At 43.5% G+C, this 20,887-nt stretch overlaps 1 protein-coding gene across 2 annotated transcripts in view; it reads left to right on the top strand.

Moving 5' to 3' along the window:
• Positions 1-1,288: 1,288 nt before the first annotated feature.
• Positions 1,289-20,887, top strand: part of Tox3 (TOX high mobility group box family member 3) — a 109,972-nt gene continuing 90,373 nt past the window's right edge. For both annotated transcript variants that reach the window (XM_070011888.1, XM_070011889.1), the window contains exon 1: positions 1,289-1,702. In XM_070011888.1, the coding sequence (XP_069867989.1) occupies positions 1,616-1,702 (87 nt within the window). In that variant the 5' untranslated portion in view covers positions 1,289-1,615. The remainder of the gene's footprint in view (positions 1,703-20,887) is intronic.

Consider the following 20,887-nt stretch of genomic DNA (forward strand, 5'->3'; position numbering starts at 1 on the left):
TTGTCTGAAAAAGTTCAGGCCCGTGGCCAGCAAAGTGTGATCGAGTGATGGCACAGTGAGAGACTGTCAGGGGGCAATATTTCCTAATCTCTCCCCTCCTGTTAAATAAAAGTAGCTCAAAGATAACTGAACTGGGTAGAGGAAGCAGATCCCACAGCCTCTTGAATATGTTCTCCAGCCCAGGCTCAAGGCCAAACTTTCAAATTAAGTCAAAGCAATAAAGCTGATTGGGGGGGGGGTGGGCAAAGGGAGGAGGGAGAACACAATCTGAAGAAAGAAAGGGTAGTGGGTGAGTGCAGTATGGGGAAGTTAATCACCCAGAACCTTTTTGGGAAAATAGGGACATGCTTTCGGAGAGCAGTGGACGATCTGCCTAGATCCAGTTACCCAAATGCCTTTCGAATACAAACAAGAGCACGGGGGGGGGGGGGGAAGGAGTGTGTGTGTGGGGGTGAGATACACGATGCTTAACCCGGGAAGCTTCAAGTCGTCCTACCTGTGAAAGGTCAGGCCCAACACCCCGCTGGAAGACAGGGCAGGTAGGACATGGGGGATCCGGGCCGGTTACCCTGAGATACTCATTGGGGTCAGGTGGCTGGGCTAGGTATGCCCACCCGGGGGGAACATTCGGGGTGTAGGGTGAAGGGCAGAGGGGACAGGTCAGGAAGCAAGGCGGACCTGAGGACAGGGCAGGAATAAGGGGTGCGCAGGGAGTGGACGGCGTGGGATGCTGGGGTCCAGGGGGTCGGGAGTCGGACTCCAGGATGGTGGGGAGCCCGGGGCACGGCGCTGGCGCTGGCGGGGCGGCCGAGCAGAGGAGGAGCGCAGCGAAGCGTCGGGGACAAAGAGGACCGAAGAGGGAAGGGGGGCGAGGTGGGAAGGAGAGGGGCCCGGCAAAGGGGCGGCCGCGGCGCGGTGGCTGGGCGGGCGAGGGCTTCAGGGCGCGCGCGGGGCGCCCGAGGGTGCTCGAGGGCCCGCGTGGGGCAGGGGTCGGCGGGGCGGGGCGGGGCCCGGCGGGGCGGGGCCCGGAGCCGGGAGGCGGCCGGGCCGGGGAGCGCACCGGCGGGGCGGGCGGCGCGCCAGCTGCCCGCGGTGGGAGGGGCGGAGCGGCGGCGGCGGCGGCGCGGGGAGGGGACCGGCGGCGGAGGCAGGAGGGGGAGCGGGAGGGGAGGGGAGGGGCCGGGCCCCTTGTCTCCGCGGCTCCTCTCCTCAGTCCGCCCGGGGAGGAGGAGGAGGAGCGGGGCCAGCCGCCGCCGCCGTCCCAGCCTCGCCCCGGCGCACCTGAGCTGGTCGCGCCGCCCCGGGGTCCCCGCGTTGCGCCCCGCGCTCCGGGCGCCCGGCCCGCGCGCAGGCAGCCTTGGTGCCCCCGGCGGGGCGCGCGTCCCCCGGGCTGCCTCCGGCCCTCCCGCGGCTCGCGTGGCCGCGCCTTTGTGTGCGGCGGCCGCGGCTCCCGGGCTCCTCGTTGAGCGCCGGGCGCGACGCCCTTCCAGCCCCGCGTCCCGCGCGCTGTTCCTGGGCGCCCCCGGCCGGGCGCCCCCGACGGTGGATCTAGCGGCTGCGAGAACCGCCCCGGAGAGTCCCAGCCCCGGCCCCCGGCCCCGGGCCCGGCTCCGGCATGGATGTGAGGTTCTACCCAGCGGCGGCCGGAGACCCCGCCGGCCTGGACTTCGCGCAGTGCCTGGGGTACTACGGCTACAGCAAGGTGAACGGGCCGGGCCGGGGCTGGGGGACTGGGGCCGGGGGCACCTCTCCATCCCGGGCGCGCCCCGCGCCCCAGCCCGCCGCCGCCGGCACTTTCTTTCCCTCTTTGCTCCCACCCACTCCTTTTCCCGGTGCGCCCTCGGCTCCGTCCAACTCTCGGGTCTTCGCCCTCAGCGCCCTCCCAGCCCCCCCGGTTTGTGTCTCTGCCCTCCCTCGCCTCCCATCGGCCCCCAGCTCTCCTTCGCCCCGAGGGGCCCCGCGCGTGCTTCTTTGTTGCTGTTGTTATTAGTAAACACATCGCAGGCCCCCTCCCCGCCCCCCGCGTGTGAGGGGTGTGTGTGTGTGGGGGGGACAAAGCCGGGGTCCCCCATCTCGTAGTCGGATGATCTCGTCCCCCTCCACGAGCTCCATCCCGGTCCCCACCCACTCGTGAGCCGTCCGGGGCCCGCTGGGGAGGGGAAGGAACAAACTTTCTGAGCGTGGCCAGCCCGGGGCGGGGCGGGGCAGGGGTGTGCCGCCGCGGCGGGACCTCCGCAGGTGCCCCTGGGCTGCCTTTTCTCTAGGGCTGTTGGGACTCATGAAGGAAGGTGCCCGCGCCCTCCAGGGTCAGCGCGAAGCATTTCTTACCTCTAGTTTTGTTCGGGTGTGTGTGTAGGGGGGGTAAGTTTTGCATAATGGTGCGTGTGTGTTTGTGTGTGTGTGGGGGGTGGATCCAGCGTTCTCCCCGAGGCCAGCCCCCCTCCCGCAGCTCCCCCTGTACCAACTTCGAAGGCCCAACGTTTCTGGTGGTCCAAAGTGGATCTCGGGAGGGCAGCGGCTCTGCGAGGTGCCAGGGGCGCGCACCTCGCTCCTCCGTCCTTGCTGAAGTTCCCCACCCACCCCTCACCAGGGCCGGGCTTTGGCGCCCACATCATCCTGAGGACGATGTGCAGAGAAAGAGCCCCGTTCTGCACGGCCTGTCCCTTTTCAGTGTGGTCTTCCTCCCCTTCCCGCTCCCCCCCACCTCTCTTTCAAAGCTCAGTTTGTTTATGATTGCTTGGATAACAGAGGAGGAAATAAGGAGCCTCTGGAAAGAAAAGGTACTATCCCCAACGAAGGAATAAAAATAACAGGAAGAGGAGGAATCCTAGGTGGGGTCAGAACAGTTTGCCGAGCCCCGTGGCTGCTGGAGTCTCCAGTTCTTTCCTATTTGTGTTCGCCGCTCCTTTCTCAACTCCAGTGCTGAAGTTTGTGAACGACCATTAGGGTCTCTTGCTTGCCCTTGTGTCGACGCGCGGGCCGGCCACGCACCTTGCACTGAGCTACTTCCTAATAAGTGTGGAGCAGAAGGACTTAAATTTGCTGTTTTTAACTCTTTCGTGATGGTGACAGGGACTGATGTTCTCCGAATTTCACAGTAAAGCATTAAAAGCAAAGCACGAAAAGACCCAGGGCTTTAGCCTGGAGTTAAGGACTGACTGCTGTCTGTCTTCTGATTTTGGATTTACTACTGGGGTTATTAAATGCTTAAAAAAAAAAAGTCCCCCATGTATACTCAGTCAGGGACTTAGGCAGCCTAATTAAGTACATAGTGTTTCTGAGAATCCAACTAATTGTTCCAGTGGGGTATTATTTATCTCCTTACAACTTAGCCTGTGTATGCAAGCCTGTATAAACTAGGCGTGCTCTTATTTTTGGAAGCCATTACCTTGTCTAATGTAACTGCTTCTTTCCCTCATTTAAGATCAGCAACACTCGAAGACACCAAAATAGAAATCTATTGTACTAATCCAGACCCTGCAATGCGTGGCAAATCTCTGTTCACTAGGATCCCAAGGGTACTTCAAGGGACCGCAAGAAATTGTGGGTGTTTTGTGTGTGTCTGTCTTTCTTTTCTGAGAAAGGCTATTTTGAGTCAATTTAAAACTCTGAGCACTTATTTCAGAGGGTATATAAAGCTTGAAAACACACCTTATTTATTGAAGGCTTGTTCAACTTCAGGAGGGTGGATGCAAGCTGGTTGGTGTCATTTTCTGAATCCAGCAATGTATCTGAAATAACATGTTTCCTCAGTAATTCAGCAGTCTGATCATCATAAGTGCAGTAGATACCCAATTTGGGAAAGTTGGATACAGCACTAAACATTGAATGGGATCATTTATTCTTATTCATAAGGGCTGTTGTGTTTACTTGCTTATAGGTAAAAAACAAACTGTATTTCCCTAGTTCTAATCTCAGGAGTGGAAAGCGCAACTTTATTCTCTACAATTTGACTTTGTAGCGAGAATGAGGTAGAAGAGGAAGTATTAACTTCATGAGTATAAACCAGCAAGTAGTAATTAAAGGTTTATAGCATTTTGCTTCACAGCTAACTTGGGTTTCTGAAGAGCTTTGCTGTTCAGTGTAGGTTTGTATTGAAGATGTGAAATGTAGCATCTGAAGGCAGGCGTATATTTTATTTGAAAGTACCGTAATTATTAATCTCTTAAGACTTCACTTTTAAAAACTTTGTGTTATCTATTTGGATGGGGAAATGAAGGATTAAAAAAAAAAGTATGTGTTTACCTCTCTTGCTTAACCACCATCTGGGAAACTAGGAGAACTCTCTACTCCGTGCTAAAACAAGTGAAAAGTTAGCACTTATCTTTAAGTTTATTTACAAACCGTGAATAATAGGGCTTCATTCATTTCTCTCTTTGACAAATGACCAGAGTCTTTTGTATAAATTATATGTGAGTGTATTATCTTTTCTGTTCTGGGAGTATGTGGGTCCTTTTTAAATGTCAGCGCTCATGAAAGTGTACTCTATCTACAGAGAATGGATGAAAGAGTTTTGAGGGTTCAAAAGTCATTGCAAGTAGGAGAATAACTTCAAATAAAATATAGCCAGGATCATTAAAATCAGTTAATAATTCATGAACCAGCCACTGATGTATAAACTTACAGGCATCTCTATTTTCTCAGGGCTAATTTCCATTTTAATTTCAAATCCACAGTTAGAGCATTTCTTTTCTTTTTTCCTGATGTGGCTAGCAAATTAAACCACAGTCTATATATTTAAAATAAATAAATAAATAAAGTCCTTATTATGTTATTCAAGTGAATTAGTGGTCCATTGATTATTCATCTGGAGTTTTTCTTTCCCTGGATTCAAAGTAACTTTTTTTTTTTTAACAAGTAAGAAAATAATATTTGGGTATGACAGCATCCAGTTGTTAGGAGTTTACTTCCCCCAAATAAGATACTATATTGAATGTGGGTATAAGAGATTAAATTATACTATGGTTTAATAATGAACTTGGACTACTTCATCTTTTTCTGCATATTATTGGGGTTTTCTTTTCCTCTCAGAATATAGCTATTAACTTCTTACACTTATGTAAATTAGTGCTGTGTTGTTTTTACTTCCTTAGTCCCAAACTTTCCTTTCTAATTACCATGTGTGTCATTTATTGATCTTTCTGCTTAATGAAGATATTATATGTTAGTGATTTGACTCTGCCTTATTGGACTTTATCTTGGCTAGCTTGAAGGATAAACGAAACTAGGGTAATTTGTTTATCTTTTTGGGTACTGCACCATGGTTCAAATTGAAAAATATATTTGAGAGAGGAATTTGATAGAAACATCTTAGATTTGTATCTTACACCATCATGAGAATTAACTAAGATATTTCTGAGGTCTGGAATGTGGGTGTTGAATTTTGAGAATAAATTGAGATATTTTCATTTCTTTTCATGGAAAAGTCTTCAAATAAGAGGTTGAATCCACATTATAAAGAAGAAACAGGTTTTCCTAAAGGTTTTAGACCAGGGTTTTATACATCCATACACACATACACATATGCCCATACATACATATACATATATATATGTATATATAAATGTAGATACTCATATTATCTGGAGGGGCAGCCAGTTTACCTCTGTGACGAGAGTGTTTGTGCCAAGAAGAGAGCATGCCCCTCCCAAGGGGTCCCTTGTTCACCTTAGTAAACTATTGCCATGACATTGAAATTTATAATAAACATCTCCAGTTTCAAATGTTGCCAGTAAATTATATAATTAAAATCATTCTGTGGGACCCTCCCCTCACAACTTGCTTTTGTATGGCTTTGTAACTTTTTATCTTGGAGAAATCATAAGCAAGTGAGGATTCAAAAATTAGTGATAAGCAATACATAGTTTATGTTCAGTTAGGTGGGCAGTGCTTTTCCCATGCCCAACTGTGTTCTTCAGTAGAATGAGTAGAAGGAACTTGCTAATGTCATTTGTGAGAGGTATGAAGTAGAATGAGACTTGTAGTAGAGTGCTTGGTTTTAGGTTACTATTCTGAGTCTTTTTAGAACTTTGGCCGGCCCTGAGCATTTACAATTTGGGCTGCCTTCTGCACCATATCAAACATTAAGATGAACCCATATCCATGTTTAGTATGATTTTATATGTTATCTGAATTGTGATTGATTGGTAGGCCATATGTTTACATTTGGTAAGCATTTAGTTATACATTTATTAGTTTTAATTTTGAAGGATTTTTTTTTGTAGGTGTTGCTCACCTATTTTTCTCTTATACATTTTGAGCATTTTTGTAGGCCTTTAGGTGCTTGCTATTCTAGGTTTCTGGTCCATAGTGGATAATGGATAAAACAGTTCTTTCCTCTTCTGAGGAGAGGTCTACAAAGTCCCCATTTGGTCATTCCACAGAGTGGAATGTTGAATGCCCCGTGCTCAGTAGATATGAGCAAATGATTAACTAAAGAAAATTATTTTGAGTCATTTTCAAAGAAGCAAATATCTGTATGTAATTGCAATGTTAAAGTATGTGCTGATGTTTCAGGAACTCTCTCCTTTAGTCTGTAGACTCTATTGGAAGCTGAATGCACATGGAGATTCACTTTGTTTCATCTGCATCATATTTAAAAAGAAAAAAAGTGAATCAGGAATCTAAAAATCTTTGTATATAATTCTGGAGTGCAATCTCTCTTTGTTTAGAAATAATCATAAGTTTGACAACACTGGACCTGCATCCATGCATGGTGACATCTACAGAGAGCACTTCCTGTGGGCACCTGCACCACCGTTCATCACAGTATTACAGTCTTTATTTCTTTTTCTCCTGCTTAGCCCTCTGTATTCCTCTAAGGTCTTGGGAGACTTTGAGTTAGAAAACTTTTGATTAAGAAAGCTTTGAATGAATCAAGCATCAAATGATGCCTAAAACTTGTGAAATGAGGTTCTGATCACTGGAGAAATCACAGACCCAAGTGTGTTTTGTGGTATTTGGGGTAGCAGAGGAAGTGGTAAGAATAGTATATGACTGGTTTTGAAATAGCATTCTTCTTCAGACTTCTCGACAGCTTGTATGAATGGGGGCTTTTGCACTCTATCTGAGTCATAGGTTTGAGGTGGGACTACCAGGTGATGTTGAGGATGTGAAGAATTTCAGACTGTGTTTTTGGTAGAGAACCTTCCATGTGAAAGAAGCTTGGTGTTTGTTTGTTTGTTTTTTTGTAGACTTATGAGCTGGAATGCTTTGGGCTGCAGGTAACAGAGCCCAACACCTGATAGTGTAAACCATAAAGTATCTGTCTATTTATAAAGATGTCTTTAGTTCACAGCCATAGGCTTTTTGGGTGGTTCAGTTATGTCTTCAGTTATGTCCCTCTAATTTTCTTTCTTTTCTGCCAGCCTTGGAGTCCAGAAGGTTCCTTGTTGGTCACAAGTTGGCTACTGTATGTAGTAATGCGTAAAACAGGTAGCAAGGGAGCAGTGCTGTGGGGCTGGTAGCCAAGAGCACTTTGCCCTCCTGCATGTCTCTCCTCAGAAGGTAGAACTTTTCAAGTAGGCTATTTTATCTTATTGATTAGAAGGGGGTCACGTGTTCCCCCCATAGGACACTCATTGGCAAAGAGGAAGGAGACTACTGTGATGGGTTTGGACAGGACTCATGTCATCTCCTGGGGTTGACTATTGCCAAGTGAGCATCATTACCGTCGTTGCTATGTCAGCAAGGGGGAAGGCTGTTGGAAAGATCCCAACAGTGCCTGCTACTGTGTAGTTGGAAGATTTTTGAGTGGAGAGGTTTGGGTGGACTTGTACTTTGTCAAGATGGATTTGACCTCTGGCTGGATTGGGACACTGAAAGCCAGAGCGAAGGGGCTATCTGGGTTGCCAATTGAGGTAAAGGTGTGAGAAGGGTTTCAACCAGGAAGATGTGAAAGAAGAGGCAGACACACAACAAAATTCCTCTGTCCCTTGGGAAGAGAGAAAGAAGAGGCAGAGATGACCCAAGATATTTGAACTTAGGGCTTGGACCATTGGCAAGACTTTGAGCAAAAGCAATGGAGTCAAATGAAAAATGTTTTAAAAGAAAATATAAAGTTGATTTTTATACATTTGGGTAGAAAATGCTCACAGAAGCATGCATTAGGATGAGAGGGAGACAGAGATAGAGAGAGACAGACAGACACACAAAGAGACAGAGACAGTGTGCATGCTGAGATGAAGACTGAGGAACCTTATTGGAATCTTGCTGTAGGTGATTAAGTGATGGAAATGGATGTGGGTGGTTCCAGAGTGAGAGACACAAGGATAGAGAAGATACAAGGACATAATCTGGGTATCTTTAAGTTTGGTAAGAATTGCTGACTCCTCAGTTAGTGAGTTAGTCATTTAGGAAGTAACACGTGGGACTCAGATTATTTGGAAATCCTATGGCACTACTAAAACAATGGTAAATGCAGGCATTGGTGGCTCACACTTGTAATCCTAGCAACTCAGGAGGCTGAGATCTGAAAATAGAGGTTTGAAGCCAGCTTTGGCAGAAAAATCTGAGACTGTCATCTGCAGTTAACAACCAAAAAGCCAGAAATGGAGATGTGGTTCAAATAGGAAAGTGTGAGATGAGTAAAAAAAAAAAAAAGAAAGAAAATGGGAAGGTGGCTCAGTGGTAGAGCACTTACTTTGCATGCCTGAGGCCCTGGGTTTGATTCCTCAACACCACATAAGCAAAAAGAAAAAAGCCGGAAGTGGCGCTGTGGCTCAAGTGGTAGAGCGCTAACCTAGAGCTGAGGGACAGTGCCCAGGCCCAGAGTTCAGGCCCCACGACTGGACCTCCCCCCCCAAAAAAAAAATAAAAAGAAAAATCAAGCAGGAGCTCAAGGTCCTGAGTTCAAATCTCAGTACTGGCATAAAACAAAACTAACGGCATAAAAAGAAATGTGTGCCTGTATGTGCATGATAATATACTCTTGCCCTCTACATAGTTTTTTGGGAAACGAACATTCTTCATTAGTTATTATTAAATGGAAATGATGGAAAATGTGCAACAACACAATTTAAAACCCTATCAGCCATTTATGAATGGAAACATTTCATCTTCTAAGGTAAGAGGTAATAATTTTAAATTGGATCTTGTGAGATGTTAATGATGGCTAAGTATCTTTGAGACTCAATTTCAAAGGTAGTGCATAAGGAGGGTTAGGATCTTTGATAAGTATGCTTATAAATTCAAGTATGTTTTGAAGGTAAGGTTTTTGTTAAAAACAACAAAAATTTCTGTTTAAAATGTAAGAGGGTGTGCTCAAGGTGTGCGTGAGCTTCTGATGGGTTTTTATATTTTCCTGTTGAGATAGAACATCTTAGATTCTGTATTTCTTAGGTTTGTGTCCTTAATCTCTTCCTCAGGGAGGCTAGGTTCTTTTAAATATGGTCCCTGCTTGTGTAAAACATATCAGCTACTGAAAAAAGTGCTTCTTGTATGACTAACATTTGAACTTTAATCTTAATTTAATTTTGCTTTGTTTTTTTTTTTCAAAAAGATTAATTTGAATGTCGGGATAATCCATAAAGCAAATTGGCTAATATCAAGACACTGGATTTTAACTGTGAATGCATATTTGAATAACATAAGCTCACTCTTTTGGATGTACTAGATTTTAAACTGGTCCCAATAGTGGCAAGTTTATGTGTTCTTATCTACATTTGAAAAATTTGTTTATGTAGAAGAATTACATTAAAAGTAATGTTAGAAGTGAATTAAAAAAAATCACTGTGAAGTGATCTAGTCTAAGTACCTTCACTATAACACACGGTGGGATTTTCTGCACATTTCTACAGCTAATGGACAAGGGATTTACTGTAGAATAAGAAAAGTTCTAGAGTTTCTTTAAGAAATCTCTTAGGTATAGAAATAAAAGTCCAAAATGCTGACCTGACTTGAAAACTTTTATGAAACAAGTATGCTTAGTTGGAAGTTGGTTTTCTTGAGAAAAGGATGAGTTAAATCTAGAAATACCAAACAGTTAAGTAACAGGCACACCAGATCTCTTTGATGTCTATCTCTTTTATGAGAAATAGGACAGTTATCATTTGGTTTATTACATTCAAGTAAAAAAAATCAGTGTATGGAGTTAATGCAATTGTTTTAGTTAAAAATGCTTTGAGCTGGCAAGTGAGAAGTTATCCAGGTATGTTAAATACAGCAGGGGTTTTAAGTTTTGTTTCAGGCATAGCTGGATCCAGAATCTTAATGACTGTTACAGGACTTTAAATCTGCTTGGTGGTGGCGGCAGCAGCTGCTGCTGCTGCTGCTGCTACTGTTACTTCTACTTCTCCTTCACCTCCTCCTCCTTCTCTTTCTCCTTCTCTGTCTCCTTCTCCTTCTTCCTCCTCCTCTTCTTCTTCCTCCTCCCTTTCCTCTTCTTCTTCCCTTCCCCCCTCCCTTCCTCCTCCTTCATCTCCTTCTGTTTTTGTACTTGGATTATGTTTTGAATTCGGGATCTTGTGCTCTTGCTTGGCTTTCTTGTAGCACTTCATGACCTGAGCTGTCTCTAGTCTAACAAATTGCTCGTTAAGTAGAGATGAACTTTCACAGGCTTTTCTGCCTAGGCTGGCTTTGAACCATGGTTCTCTGATTTCATCCTGCTGAGTGGTAGAGAGGTGTCTGCAGCAGCTCCAAGTCACATTTTCACAACTTTGCCTCCCTCTTGGGTGGTTCAGCAAATTCTCTTGATCAAGTCATTAGGGTGCTTAGACTGGGGTCCCATGGCCAGGCCCACAGTTTTGTGACTATGGGAATTGGAGACATCCACCAGGAACCACACAAGCTAAGCATAGGAAGCTCCCTTAGTTTTTCAGAGGAAAAGCAAAGTGTTGATGTCATAAATAATGAAAGGGGTTACAGGGAAGGAGAAAAAGCCCTTGTAATCTGGTAACTCAAGTTTTGTGAGTGTGGAGATTTCTGAGAATTTGTGTAACCCATCTTGATATTATCCTTTCTGGAAACAGAATTAGCCTGTTCTTATTAATGTGGCTGTTCTAATTATTCTTTATGTTAGTAATGAAATTCTCATTAGGGGCTGAGATTAGATGTGATCTGACTTCAAGACGCCTTGAGTTTGGTTGGGGGCAGGTATATGTGAATGTTCATGGAGAGAGAGAGTGGGAGGCAGAGAGAGATTGAGACAGAAAATGTATCTAAGAGACTTAGAATTAATGATGCTGTAGGTAAAATGAGTAGATTGGATGAAGAAGGCCATCGAGGAGTGGTGTGGTTAGTAAAAAGTAACCAAGGGGCTTGGAATGGACAAGAAGAATGGGATTTTAGTGGAGAAGACAGGTTTGCTGTGTGAATGTAACACTTTAACAACTTTAACTTGTTTGTCTCACCATGGTAGAGATGTGATTGGTTGAGAGCAAACTGTGGAGACACTAGAATGTTTGGTGAAAGATCCACCAAACTGACTGAAAATTGATTAGTACTCAAAATTTAGTAGACATACTTAGTAGGTATGTTGTGTGTATGTATGTATGTTAGTACGTTTTATTTGTGTGTGCATATATATTTACCTTTGCACATGTGTATGTGTGGTAGAGGATGGCTTTTTGAAGGGGGAGCTAATGAAAGATTCAAAAATGTATCTAAGCATGTTTGAGGGAGTGATGGGCGAGAAAGCATATGCAAAAGAGTGCTACTTAAGGATAGATAGGATGGGAGTTGGTATTGGAGTTCGGAAGTTGTAGATAGAGTGAGTTGGCCCTTGAATGAAGGCTTGCTAACCATTTCTTTGAGATGGTAGGGTAGATAGAGACATAGCTGAAAATTCATATTTTACATGTAACACACATCTGCATGCTTAAGTAGAAATAATGGTAGAATAAGTGGGAGGGTGGCATGGGGTAGGTGTGGATATGGATGGATATGGATTGGTTTACAAACTCAGCATCCCTGACTACTTTTCCTGTCTTTTTCTTTCTTTCTTTCTTTCTTTCTTTCTTTCTTTCTTTCTTTCTTTCTTTCTTTCTTTCTTTCTTCTTTCTTTCTTTCTTTTTTCTTTCTTTCTCTTTCTTTCTTTCTTTCTTTCTTTCTTTCTTTCTTTCTTTCTTTCTTTCTTTCTTTCTTTCTTTCTTTTCTTTTCTTTTCTTTTCTTTTCTTTTCTTTCTTCAATGTCAGTTGTGGGGCTTGAACTCAGGGCCTGAGCTTTTCTTGCTCAAGGATAGCATTCTACTACTTTGAGCCCCAGCTCTACTTCCGACATTTTGGTGGTTAATTGGAGATAAGAATGTTATGGACTTTCCTGCTTGGGCTGGGATCTCAGCCTCCTAAGCAGCAAGGATTACAGATGTGAACCACCAGCACCTGGCTGCCTTCTCCTCCTGCTCCTCCTCTTGCTCCTGCTCCTGCTCCTCCTCCTCCTCCTCCTCCTCCTCCTCCTCCTCCTCCTCCTCCTCCTCCTCCTCCTCCTCCTCCTCCTCCTCCTCCTCCTCCTCCTTCTCTTCCTCTTCTTCTTCCTCTTCCTCTTCTTCTTCCTCTTCTCTTCTTTCCTCCTCCTCCTCCTCTTCCTCTTCTTCCTCTTCCTCTTCCCCTTCTTCTTCCTCTTCCTCTTCTTTCCTCCTCCTCCTCCTCCTGCTCCTGCTCCTCCTCCTCCTCCTCCTCTTTTTTTGTTGGTCGTGGGACTTGAACTCTGGGCCTGGGCACTGTCCCTGAGCTCTTCCACAGCACCGCTTCCAGCTTTTTCTGCTTATGTGGTGCTGAAGAATCGAACCCAGGGCCTTATGCATGCATGCAAGGCAAGCACTCTACCACTGAACCACCGTCCCAGCCCTGGCTGTCTTACTTCTTAACCTTACTCCCCTCCACTCCTGTGTTATATGTCTTAACCACACCAATCTTCATTCCATCTTTTTGGGCTTGCTGTTATATCTAGAACCTTCTTCCTGGAACCTTTTCTTGGTTGGTCTGTTCTCAGCATTCAGATCTCACATTGTCACCTTCCAGTATGGGCTGGCCACTTAAAAATGCCCTAGGATCGAAAATACCCTGTCTTTAAGGCTTTCTTTCTTTTCCAAATACATCTTGAGTTTATATCACACTTGCTACATCTCAAGTCATAGCTATTGGCAACAAAATTTTGAGTACTAATCAGTTTTCAGTCAACATTTTTATTCATAGTCCATATCCCTACTTGAATTTTTTTATTTCTTATTTATATCTGCACTGAAATGTGAACTCTGTGAGGGTGGGGGCTGTGTCTCCTTGGTGACCATTGTATAAACAGTGCTTAGCACATGGAAGAAATGTGATAAGGAGTGAAAGAGTTGTGAAAAATGCTTTGCTGGATATCTGGTTCTAGCTCAGTCACTCAGTCATTGAAAATAACTTATGTTGGACTCACTGTGTGCCAGAGACTGTGAGGCAGTAGAAATGTACTGTGGAGAATCACTTGTCTGCAGTTGAAAGAGTCCCTTTATGATTTTTTTTTGTCCTGGTATTAGGGTTTGAACACAAGGCCTCATGCCCCTACTTGGCATTTTTTGCTCATAACTGGTGCTCTACCAGTTGAGTCATACCTCTACTTCTGGCCTTTTGGTATTTAATGGACTTTACTTGCTGGGCTGGACTTGAACTGTTCTCAGATTTCAGCCTCCTGAGATGATCAATAGGATAATAGGTATCAGCTCCTTTCAGAGTTTTAAGTTAAACTTTCATTTTTAATTTTCTATATCAATATTCGATGTGGTAGTGACAGAAATAGCCAAGTGGCCTGAAAACACTTGGGGCAGATTTTGCCTAGTCAGGAATAAGAGAAGAACAGCAATGGAGGGAAGCAAGTGGAGAGGATTTTGGAGTGACTGGTCTTCAGGACACTGAAGAAGTAATCAAGGAAAGGATAGTAACTGAAGTATAGGCAAATTGTAGTTAGTAGTGTTGAACTTCTGTCTAAGAGAGAAACAATAACGAGTAGAAATGGCTGAAAGGAGGTAGATGTTCTCTTCTACTTTCCCTAGCTGAATCTAGAAGGAAGTAGTCTAAGGCTGATATGAGGGCTTCCTGGATATCTCCAAGCTGCTTGAAGCTATCATGTTGACCCTTCTCCTGATAGTTCAAGTTGAGCTTCCAGCCAACCAGCAGAAGGAAAGTGGTGGCCCAAGGAAAAGAAGGTTCCAGAAACTGCCACATCTTTGCTTAATTCATTGGCCAGACTGAGTCACATGGCCTCAGGTATGAATACTCGTTCTGTGGAAAGGCAGTCTGTCCTGTGGCTGACCATTCATGTGCCCAGCTCAGCCCTGGGGCAGCAGGTTGTTCAGCAGGTGTGGACATGAGAGACCGGAGAGCGCTAAGAAATCAAAGTTTAAGTTCTGTGCATGGCAACTAGTTTTTTTTTTAAGCTTCAGTGTTCACTATTCTTGGAGAATTTTCTTTTGGTGAGAGAGATACACTGTGCCAAGATGGATGACTTTTTAGTCCTTTCTTTGGTTTTGGGGTTTTATTTTGGGCAAGCTTAAAATACCCAGTGATTTATGTTCTTCTTTACAGGAGCCACAAATCATTATGTCCTAATTTTAATTGATTACCTATACTTTAGGCCCACATTTCCCTTCTTTGCAAAAGACATCTGGAATTTTTATTAATAATATTTCGTAGGTCCCAAACATTGGTGGTCAAGTTGTGAGCACTAGTCAATTTTCAGTAATCATTGTAAAAACAAAATTTCTTTAAAAAAAATTGATCAAACCCAGTTTACTGCTGACTCTGCATATATATTCGTTCTGTCAATAATCTTCTTAACTAGAAATTCACGTTTTGCCTTCCTTAACGTGCCAGCCCTTTTAAATAACATGGTATTTAAAAAATTTCTTGGGGCTGGGAGTGGCTCAGTGGTAGAGCGCTTGCCTTGCATGCATGAGGTCTGGGTTCGATCCCTCAGTACCACGTAAGCAGAAAAAGCTGGGAGTGGTGCTGTGGCTCAGGTGGTAGAGCTAACTTTGAGCTTAAGAGCTCAGGGACAGTGCCCAGGCCCAGAATTCAGGCCCCCATGACCAAAAAAAAAAAAAAAATCTTATCTGTAAGTAGTTGTACAAAGTATTTTCAATTCAACATACCTGTTTATGAGTTCATGTTCTTCCCTTTTTTCTTTCTTTTTTTTTGTGGGGGGTGGTGCAAGGGTTTGAATTCAGGGCTTCCTTAGACTTTTCACTCAAGGTTGGCACTCTACCACTTAAGCTACAAACTCTACTTCAGGATTTTTTTGTTGATTACTTGGAAATAATAACTTTACAGACTTTCCTCGGGAAGGGGGGCGGCTGGCTTTAGACCACATTCCTCATATCTCAGCATCCTGAATAGCTAAGGATTATAGGTTTGTGCTACAGTGCCTGGCAACTCATGATTCTTTATGCAGACTTGACTACAAGGATGTTGGCTCTCCCGGCTTCCAACTAACCTCCAACTCCTTGACTTTTGTTTTGTATTTAGTAAGTCTCATTTCTCCACTTTGGGATCACTGAAAACAGGGTCCACTTTCCTAACAACAGATTGGTGCTGTGTGAGTATCCCTAGGCCTTTATGCAATCCTTTTCTTCATGTTTTTTTGTTTTTCCTAGAGCATTCTTCACAATGGAAGGGCAAACTTACTACATTCTTTTGAGTCACATGCAAACCAGCCTCATTTTTGTGTGGGACTAGGATCACTCACCTTAGGACGAGTTTGACATCCTGTGTTATGTCTCTCTCATGTGTCATCTGGTTTGTCTAGCCTCTTCCTCCCTAAGGCAGAACAGCTTTACTGCTGGGCTAAGTTCTTCCAGGAGTGTTGTGTAACTCTTCCTAATTGCTGCTTGTCCTGGGTTCTGCAGGGCATCCCCCTTTTCCTATCTTGTTTTTGCTTTCATGAAAGCAGGAATGTCGTCTGCCGTCTGCAAGAGTTTCTAGTCTCCAGTTTGTTGAGTGCTACCTCACTTGTGTCAATTTTTGTTATCTCTTTATTCCACACATTATAATATCCCTCATAGTTTTACTTTCCTTAATTTTTCCCTCTTAAATAAATTCCCACGAAATGATGGCCACCACAATTGGAAAAGACCCTTTATGACCTCAAGATAAACAGGAGGGGACTACAGAATGTGAATGAAATCTTAACTGGAGACCTTGCTTCCTTGGGCCTCTCTCTGCTCTCTGTTTGCTGAAAGAGGGGTATTTGCTAGTGGTAAGAAGGTGTTGAACACAGAGTTGCACCAAATGGTTTTATCTGAGTTAAAAAAAGAATTCATAGGAGGGTGGCAGAGTGCTTCTCAAATTGGTATGTGCTTACCAGTCATCTGGGTAGGGGTAAAATACATCTAGTAGGTCCCAGGTGAGCCTGAGTGTGGTGCTTCCCCACCACTGTCCAGGTGAAACAGATGTGAGGTCGATGCAGTTGCTTCCTGGACATCCCTGTGATTTTAAATTCTAGGGAAAGAAAGACTGATCCACATGGGTATATAATACCCGACTTTGCCAACTGCCTCTTCAACATCTCTGAGTATAGCTAATCTTTGCCTGGGGTCCTTTGTTTTCTCTACCTGGTCCTCCCTCAGCACCCTGTAATCTACTTCTATTCTCCTTTATATTTCAGACAGTGTCTTCTTCCCTGGGATCTCCCTGGTTCAGGCAACAATGGAATGTCTCTTTTAGGCTGGATCCTGGGTCTGAGCTCTAGGAATCTACTTTTCTGAAAACGTCTTGGAATCTACCTTTACTCCATCCCTCTGTCTCTCCTGTCTCCATATTCTGGTTCCCAGATACAATGTGTATCTGGATGCTTCTGGTTACTTCTACCCTGTCATCTTGCTACTGCTTTTCTTCCTTTGCCTCTTTGCAAGAGATCTGGAATCCCAACCCAGAATTGTTCTACTGTTTCTCCTACCACCTTCTATTGGCCAAAGTCACCGGGCCAAACCAGTGTCTAGAGGGGAGAGGAAATAGATTGCATTTCATGATAGGAAAAGCAAACTTACCTTACAAATGGCATGCTACAGGGAGGGGTGAATCTTTGGGCAGTTTCTGTAGTCTGCACCAAAGTCTTTCAAGTCTCCATCTCTTGCTTGATTGACATTTTTAGTCCCTGTGTGCTAATTCTCCACAGGTTTTCAGCATTTCACTCTGGGCCATCAGTTCAAATCCAACACAAGCCATATGTTAACCTAGATCTCCCTCAAAGTCTTCCTCAAATTCTGCCTAATTCTCTCAGTGCTTCCTTAATTTCGGATGCAAAAGCTCAGCATTAATTTGGATAACTTGGCCTCTCCACTTTGTTAGAGCTGTAAGTCTTCATGGCTTCCTTTTTCCTTTTAATGATCTCCTTTGTCTTTGGTGTTTCTACTTCAGCTTAGGCCTTTGCTGTAGCCCAAGGTTGTTCTCTGCCTCTCTGTACTCTTAAATTTTCCTCACCTCCAGTTCAATCTATGCTTCCCTTTTGGTATGACCTCAACAAGATAGTTTAAGCTATAATTCTTCCAAAAAATACTGCCACTGGTCTGATTGTTTATAACAATGCTTTCTCCCACTTGTAGCCTTCAATTTTGCTATAACTACCTACCATTAAGATTGAAATTCTTTCACATTGTTTCACCTTGTAATTTGCATCCTTTTTCATATGGCTGCCTTGCATAGCTTGCAATGAATTGAAATTGAAAAAATACAATAAATTAATTAATTTTAACTATTAATTTTCTTAAAAAGTTTACAGGCTACCTCTGGCTATCTAGTGAGTGATAGCTATCAGGAACACTGGCAAACATTTGCTATATCTTTGACCTGACATATTACGCCAAAATTAAATTCCTTAGAAGATAGCTAGCTGGTGAGTTTTCTTAAATATTAGAGTTTTACTTAGGATGCTCCTGAGTAGATGAGTATCACAAACTAGGATTGCCTGCTCTCTCTCTCTCTCTCTCTCTCTCTCTGTGTGTGTGTGTGTGTGTGTGTGTGTGTGTGTGTGTGTGTGTGTGTGTGTGTTTCTGGCATTTAAACTCAACTCCTTGTGTTTGCTATACAGGTGTTCTACTGCTGAGCAATGCTTCTAATCCTATGTTTTCTTTTTTTGGTGCCGATACTAGGGTTTGAACTCAGGACATCATGTTCTCCCTTAGCCTTTTTGCTCAAGGCTGGCATTCTGCCACTTGAATCACACTTTTTGCCCACTAATTGGAGGTAAAAATCTCATGGACTTTCCTGACCAGTCTAATTTTGAGCAGATCTCAGCCACCTGAGTAGCCAGGATTACAGAATTACAAGTGAGCCCCAGTGCCAGTTTGTTGGTTATTTTTGAGATAAGAATTCTCTTCCTCTTCAGGTGTTTGGATTGGAATCCACCAATTTTAAGCTGAGATGACAGACATGAGCTACTGTAGCTAGCTACCCTTAGTTGATATGGAAGTCTTCAAGCCTTTGACCAGGTATGCAGTGAATGGTGATCCTTCTAGTCTCAACCTCCTACCTAGCTTGTTTATGCCACTCTGCCCAACTGTGGGTTGAGAAGGGATCTTGTGAACTTTTCTGTCCTGGGTTGTCTCAAATGGTGATTGTCCTGTTCTCCACCTTGAGATAGGTAGGATTACAGGCATGAGCCTCCTGTACCTGGCACTTATTTACCTTCATATTTTTGTAATTTACCTAGAGTTATTGTTTTTGAAACTATTAATTTGAGATAGCTGTTTTCCTCCTACCTCCAAACTTTTCTTCTGCATTAATAAATTTTCAACTATCTTCCCTAATCCTTTGGTTTAATAGGCTTCTAGTTGCCAAGTGGGTCAGAATTGTGGTATGGCTCCTGTACATCCTTGATTCCTAGAAACTACTGTGGTTATAATAATACAACCTTAATTGTCTGAGCTTGTGTTCCTAGTTGAGTTAGTTTGAAAGTGGTGGAACTTCAAGCAGGACCAAGATGGCGGGTGCCAGCATTTCCCTTTCTGTCTATTTCTAAAGTGTGTGTGCTTATTAGGAGATGGATCTTGTGGAAATTTGAGGCAGAAACCTAGTTAAAGGAACCTACTTGAGCTGACAAGGAAAGAAAACAGAAAGTGTAGTAGATGAGAGGGATCTAGAACATTCCTACAAAGGAGCGACAGAAAGCAGGAAAACAGAGGCTATATTTGTTTAAAAGGAGGCCAAGTCAACCATAATCAATACATTGAATGACAGATAACACCCCATTCCTTAAGTATAGTAGCTGATGAAAACTGTATTGTTATATACATTAGAATCCAGCTTTCTGGGAGTTTCTATTTTCTATTGATGTATTTTGTCATACACAATTGTTGACATAATTTTTGTCTATTTCTTGTCAAAATTATGACCTAGAAGTTAGTAATGCCCAGCCCACATTAAGAAATAATATGTAAGAAATAATATGCTTCTACTGGGTGCTGGTGGCTCAAGCCTGTAATCCTAGCTACTCAGGAGGCTGAGATCTGAGGATCGTGGTTCAAAGCTAGCCCACACAGGAAAGTCCATGAGACTCTCTACCTCTAATAAACCACCAGAAAACCGGAAGTGGCGCTGTGGCTGTAGTGATAGCATGCTTGCCTTGAGCTGAATCGCTGAAGGAGAGCACTCAGGTCCAGGGTTCAAGAAAAAAAAAAGAAGAAAAGAAAAAAAAAAAGAAATAATATGCTTCTGAGTGCTGGGGGTGCTCAGCTGTCATCCTAGCTGCTCAGGTGGCTGATATCTGAGGATTGTAGTTCGAAGCCACTCCTGGCTGTGGGACCATTATCTCAAGTGCTACAGCATCAATCTTGAAGGAAAAAAAGCTAACAGACATGGCCTGAAGAAGTTGCAATGAATCGTTCATCCAGATCACCTGATTTAATGAGCAGCTTCTGCCATACTGAGAGGGCTAGACGTTCACAGTAGTTTGTTGTGCACCCCATTCTGTACTTGCCTTCTTTGGGGCTCTTTCTGGTTCTGAATCGCACACTGATTGAGGCTCTCTTTGCATTGAGAAGAAGCAAGGGTAATAGGTTCATGAACATCCTTCTTTATTCTGTTGATGATGTATCCCACTATATCTCAAAGTACTATACCCCTTTTTATGATGATTTGCTTGAGAATCCTCTTAAGGAGAAGAAGATTTGAACAGGAAGATCTGAAAAAGATCCACTTAGTTTTATCTTGTGGGTATTATTAATCTTGTCATTTTCATTTCTTCCTTTGCATTGGCTGCCAAGAAGTCAGAGTTAAACACAAAACTCATTTTGTAGCTGTCTAAGAGTGCAGGTCGTCTAGATTTTTTTAAAAAAAAATTTACTTATCTTTGCCTTGATTCTCTTAGGAATTACCCCTCTTTGAAAAATCAAATATGCCTTTAAAACTAACCCTGGTTCTTTTTTTTTGGGGGGGGGGGTTGAGCTAAGGGCTTGGGCACTGAGTAGTTTATTGGAGATAAGAATCTCACAGACTTTCTTGCTCATGTTGGCTTTGAACCGCCTGAGTAGATCTCAGCCTCCTGAGTAGCTAGGATTACAGGCATGAGCCCTCAGCACCTGGCTGACCCTGATTGTTTATGGAGAAGAAAAAAACAGGTTATGAATAAATACTTAAAGCTCTTAGAAGTGCTGTGGATATGTTTATATTATGTTAAGGATACTTCTGTCTTGCTAAAAGAGAAATTCCTATGGTAAAAAACAGAAGTCTACTATGTCAATATTGTAAAACTAAAAAGCAAACTCTTGTCCTTTGGTCTTTTGGCCTTTTATATAAGATTGCGGAAGTTCTCAAAGCATGTGCTAGAATTTAAAAAAATATATTTTTCTCAGAATTATAGAATTTACAGAGATGATCAAAATAGGGAAATTGAGTCTTTTTTATGTTTTTTTTGTTTTTATCAGTACTAGGGTTTGAAATCAGGCCCTGGGTGCTGTCCCTTAGCTTTTTTTGCTTAATG

This window comes from Dipodomys merriami, unplaced genomic scaffold (genome assembly GCF_024711535.1).
Source record: "Dipodomys merriami isolate MVZ:Mamm:240054 unplaced genomic scaffold, mDipMer1.0.p SCAF_85, whole genome shotgun sequence".
NCBI classification, from domain to species: Eukaryota; Metazoa; Chordata; class Mammalia; order Rodentia; family Heteromyidae; genus Dipodomys; species Dipodomys merriami.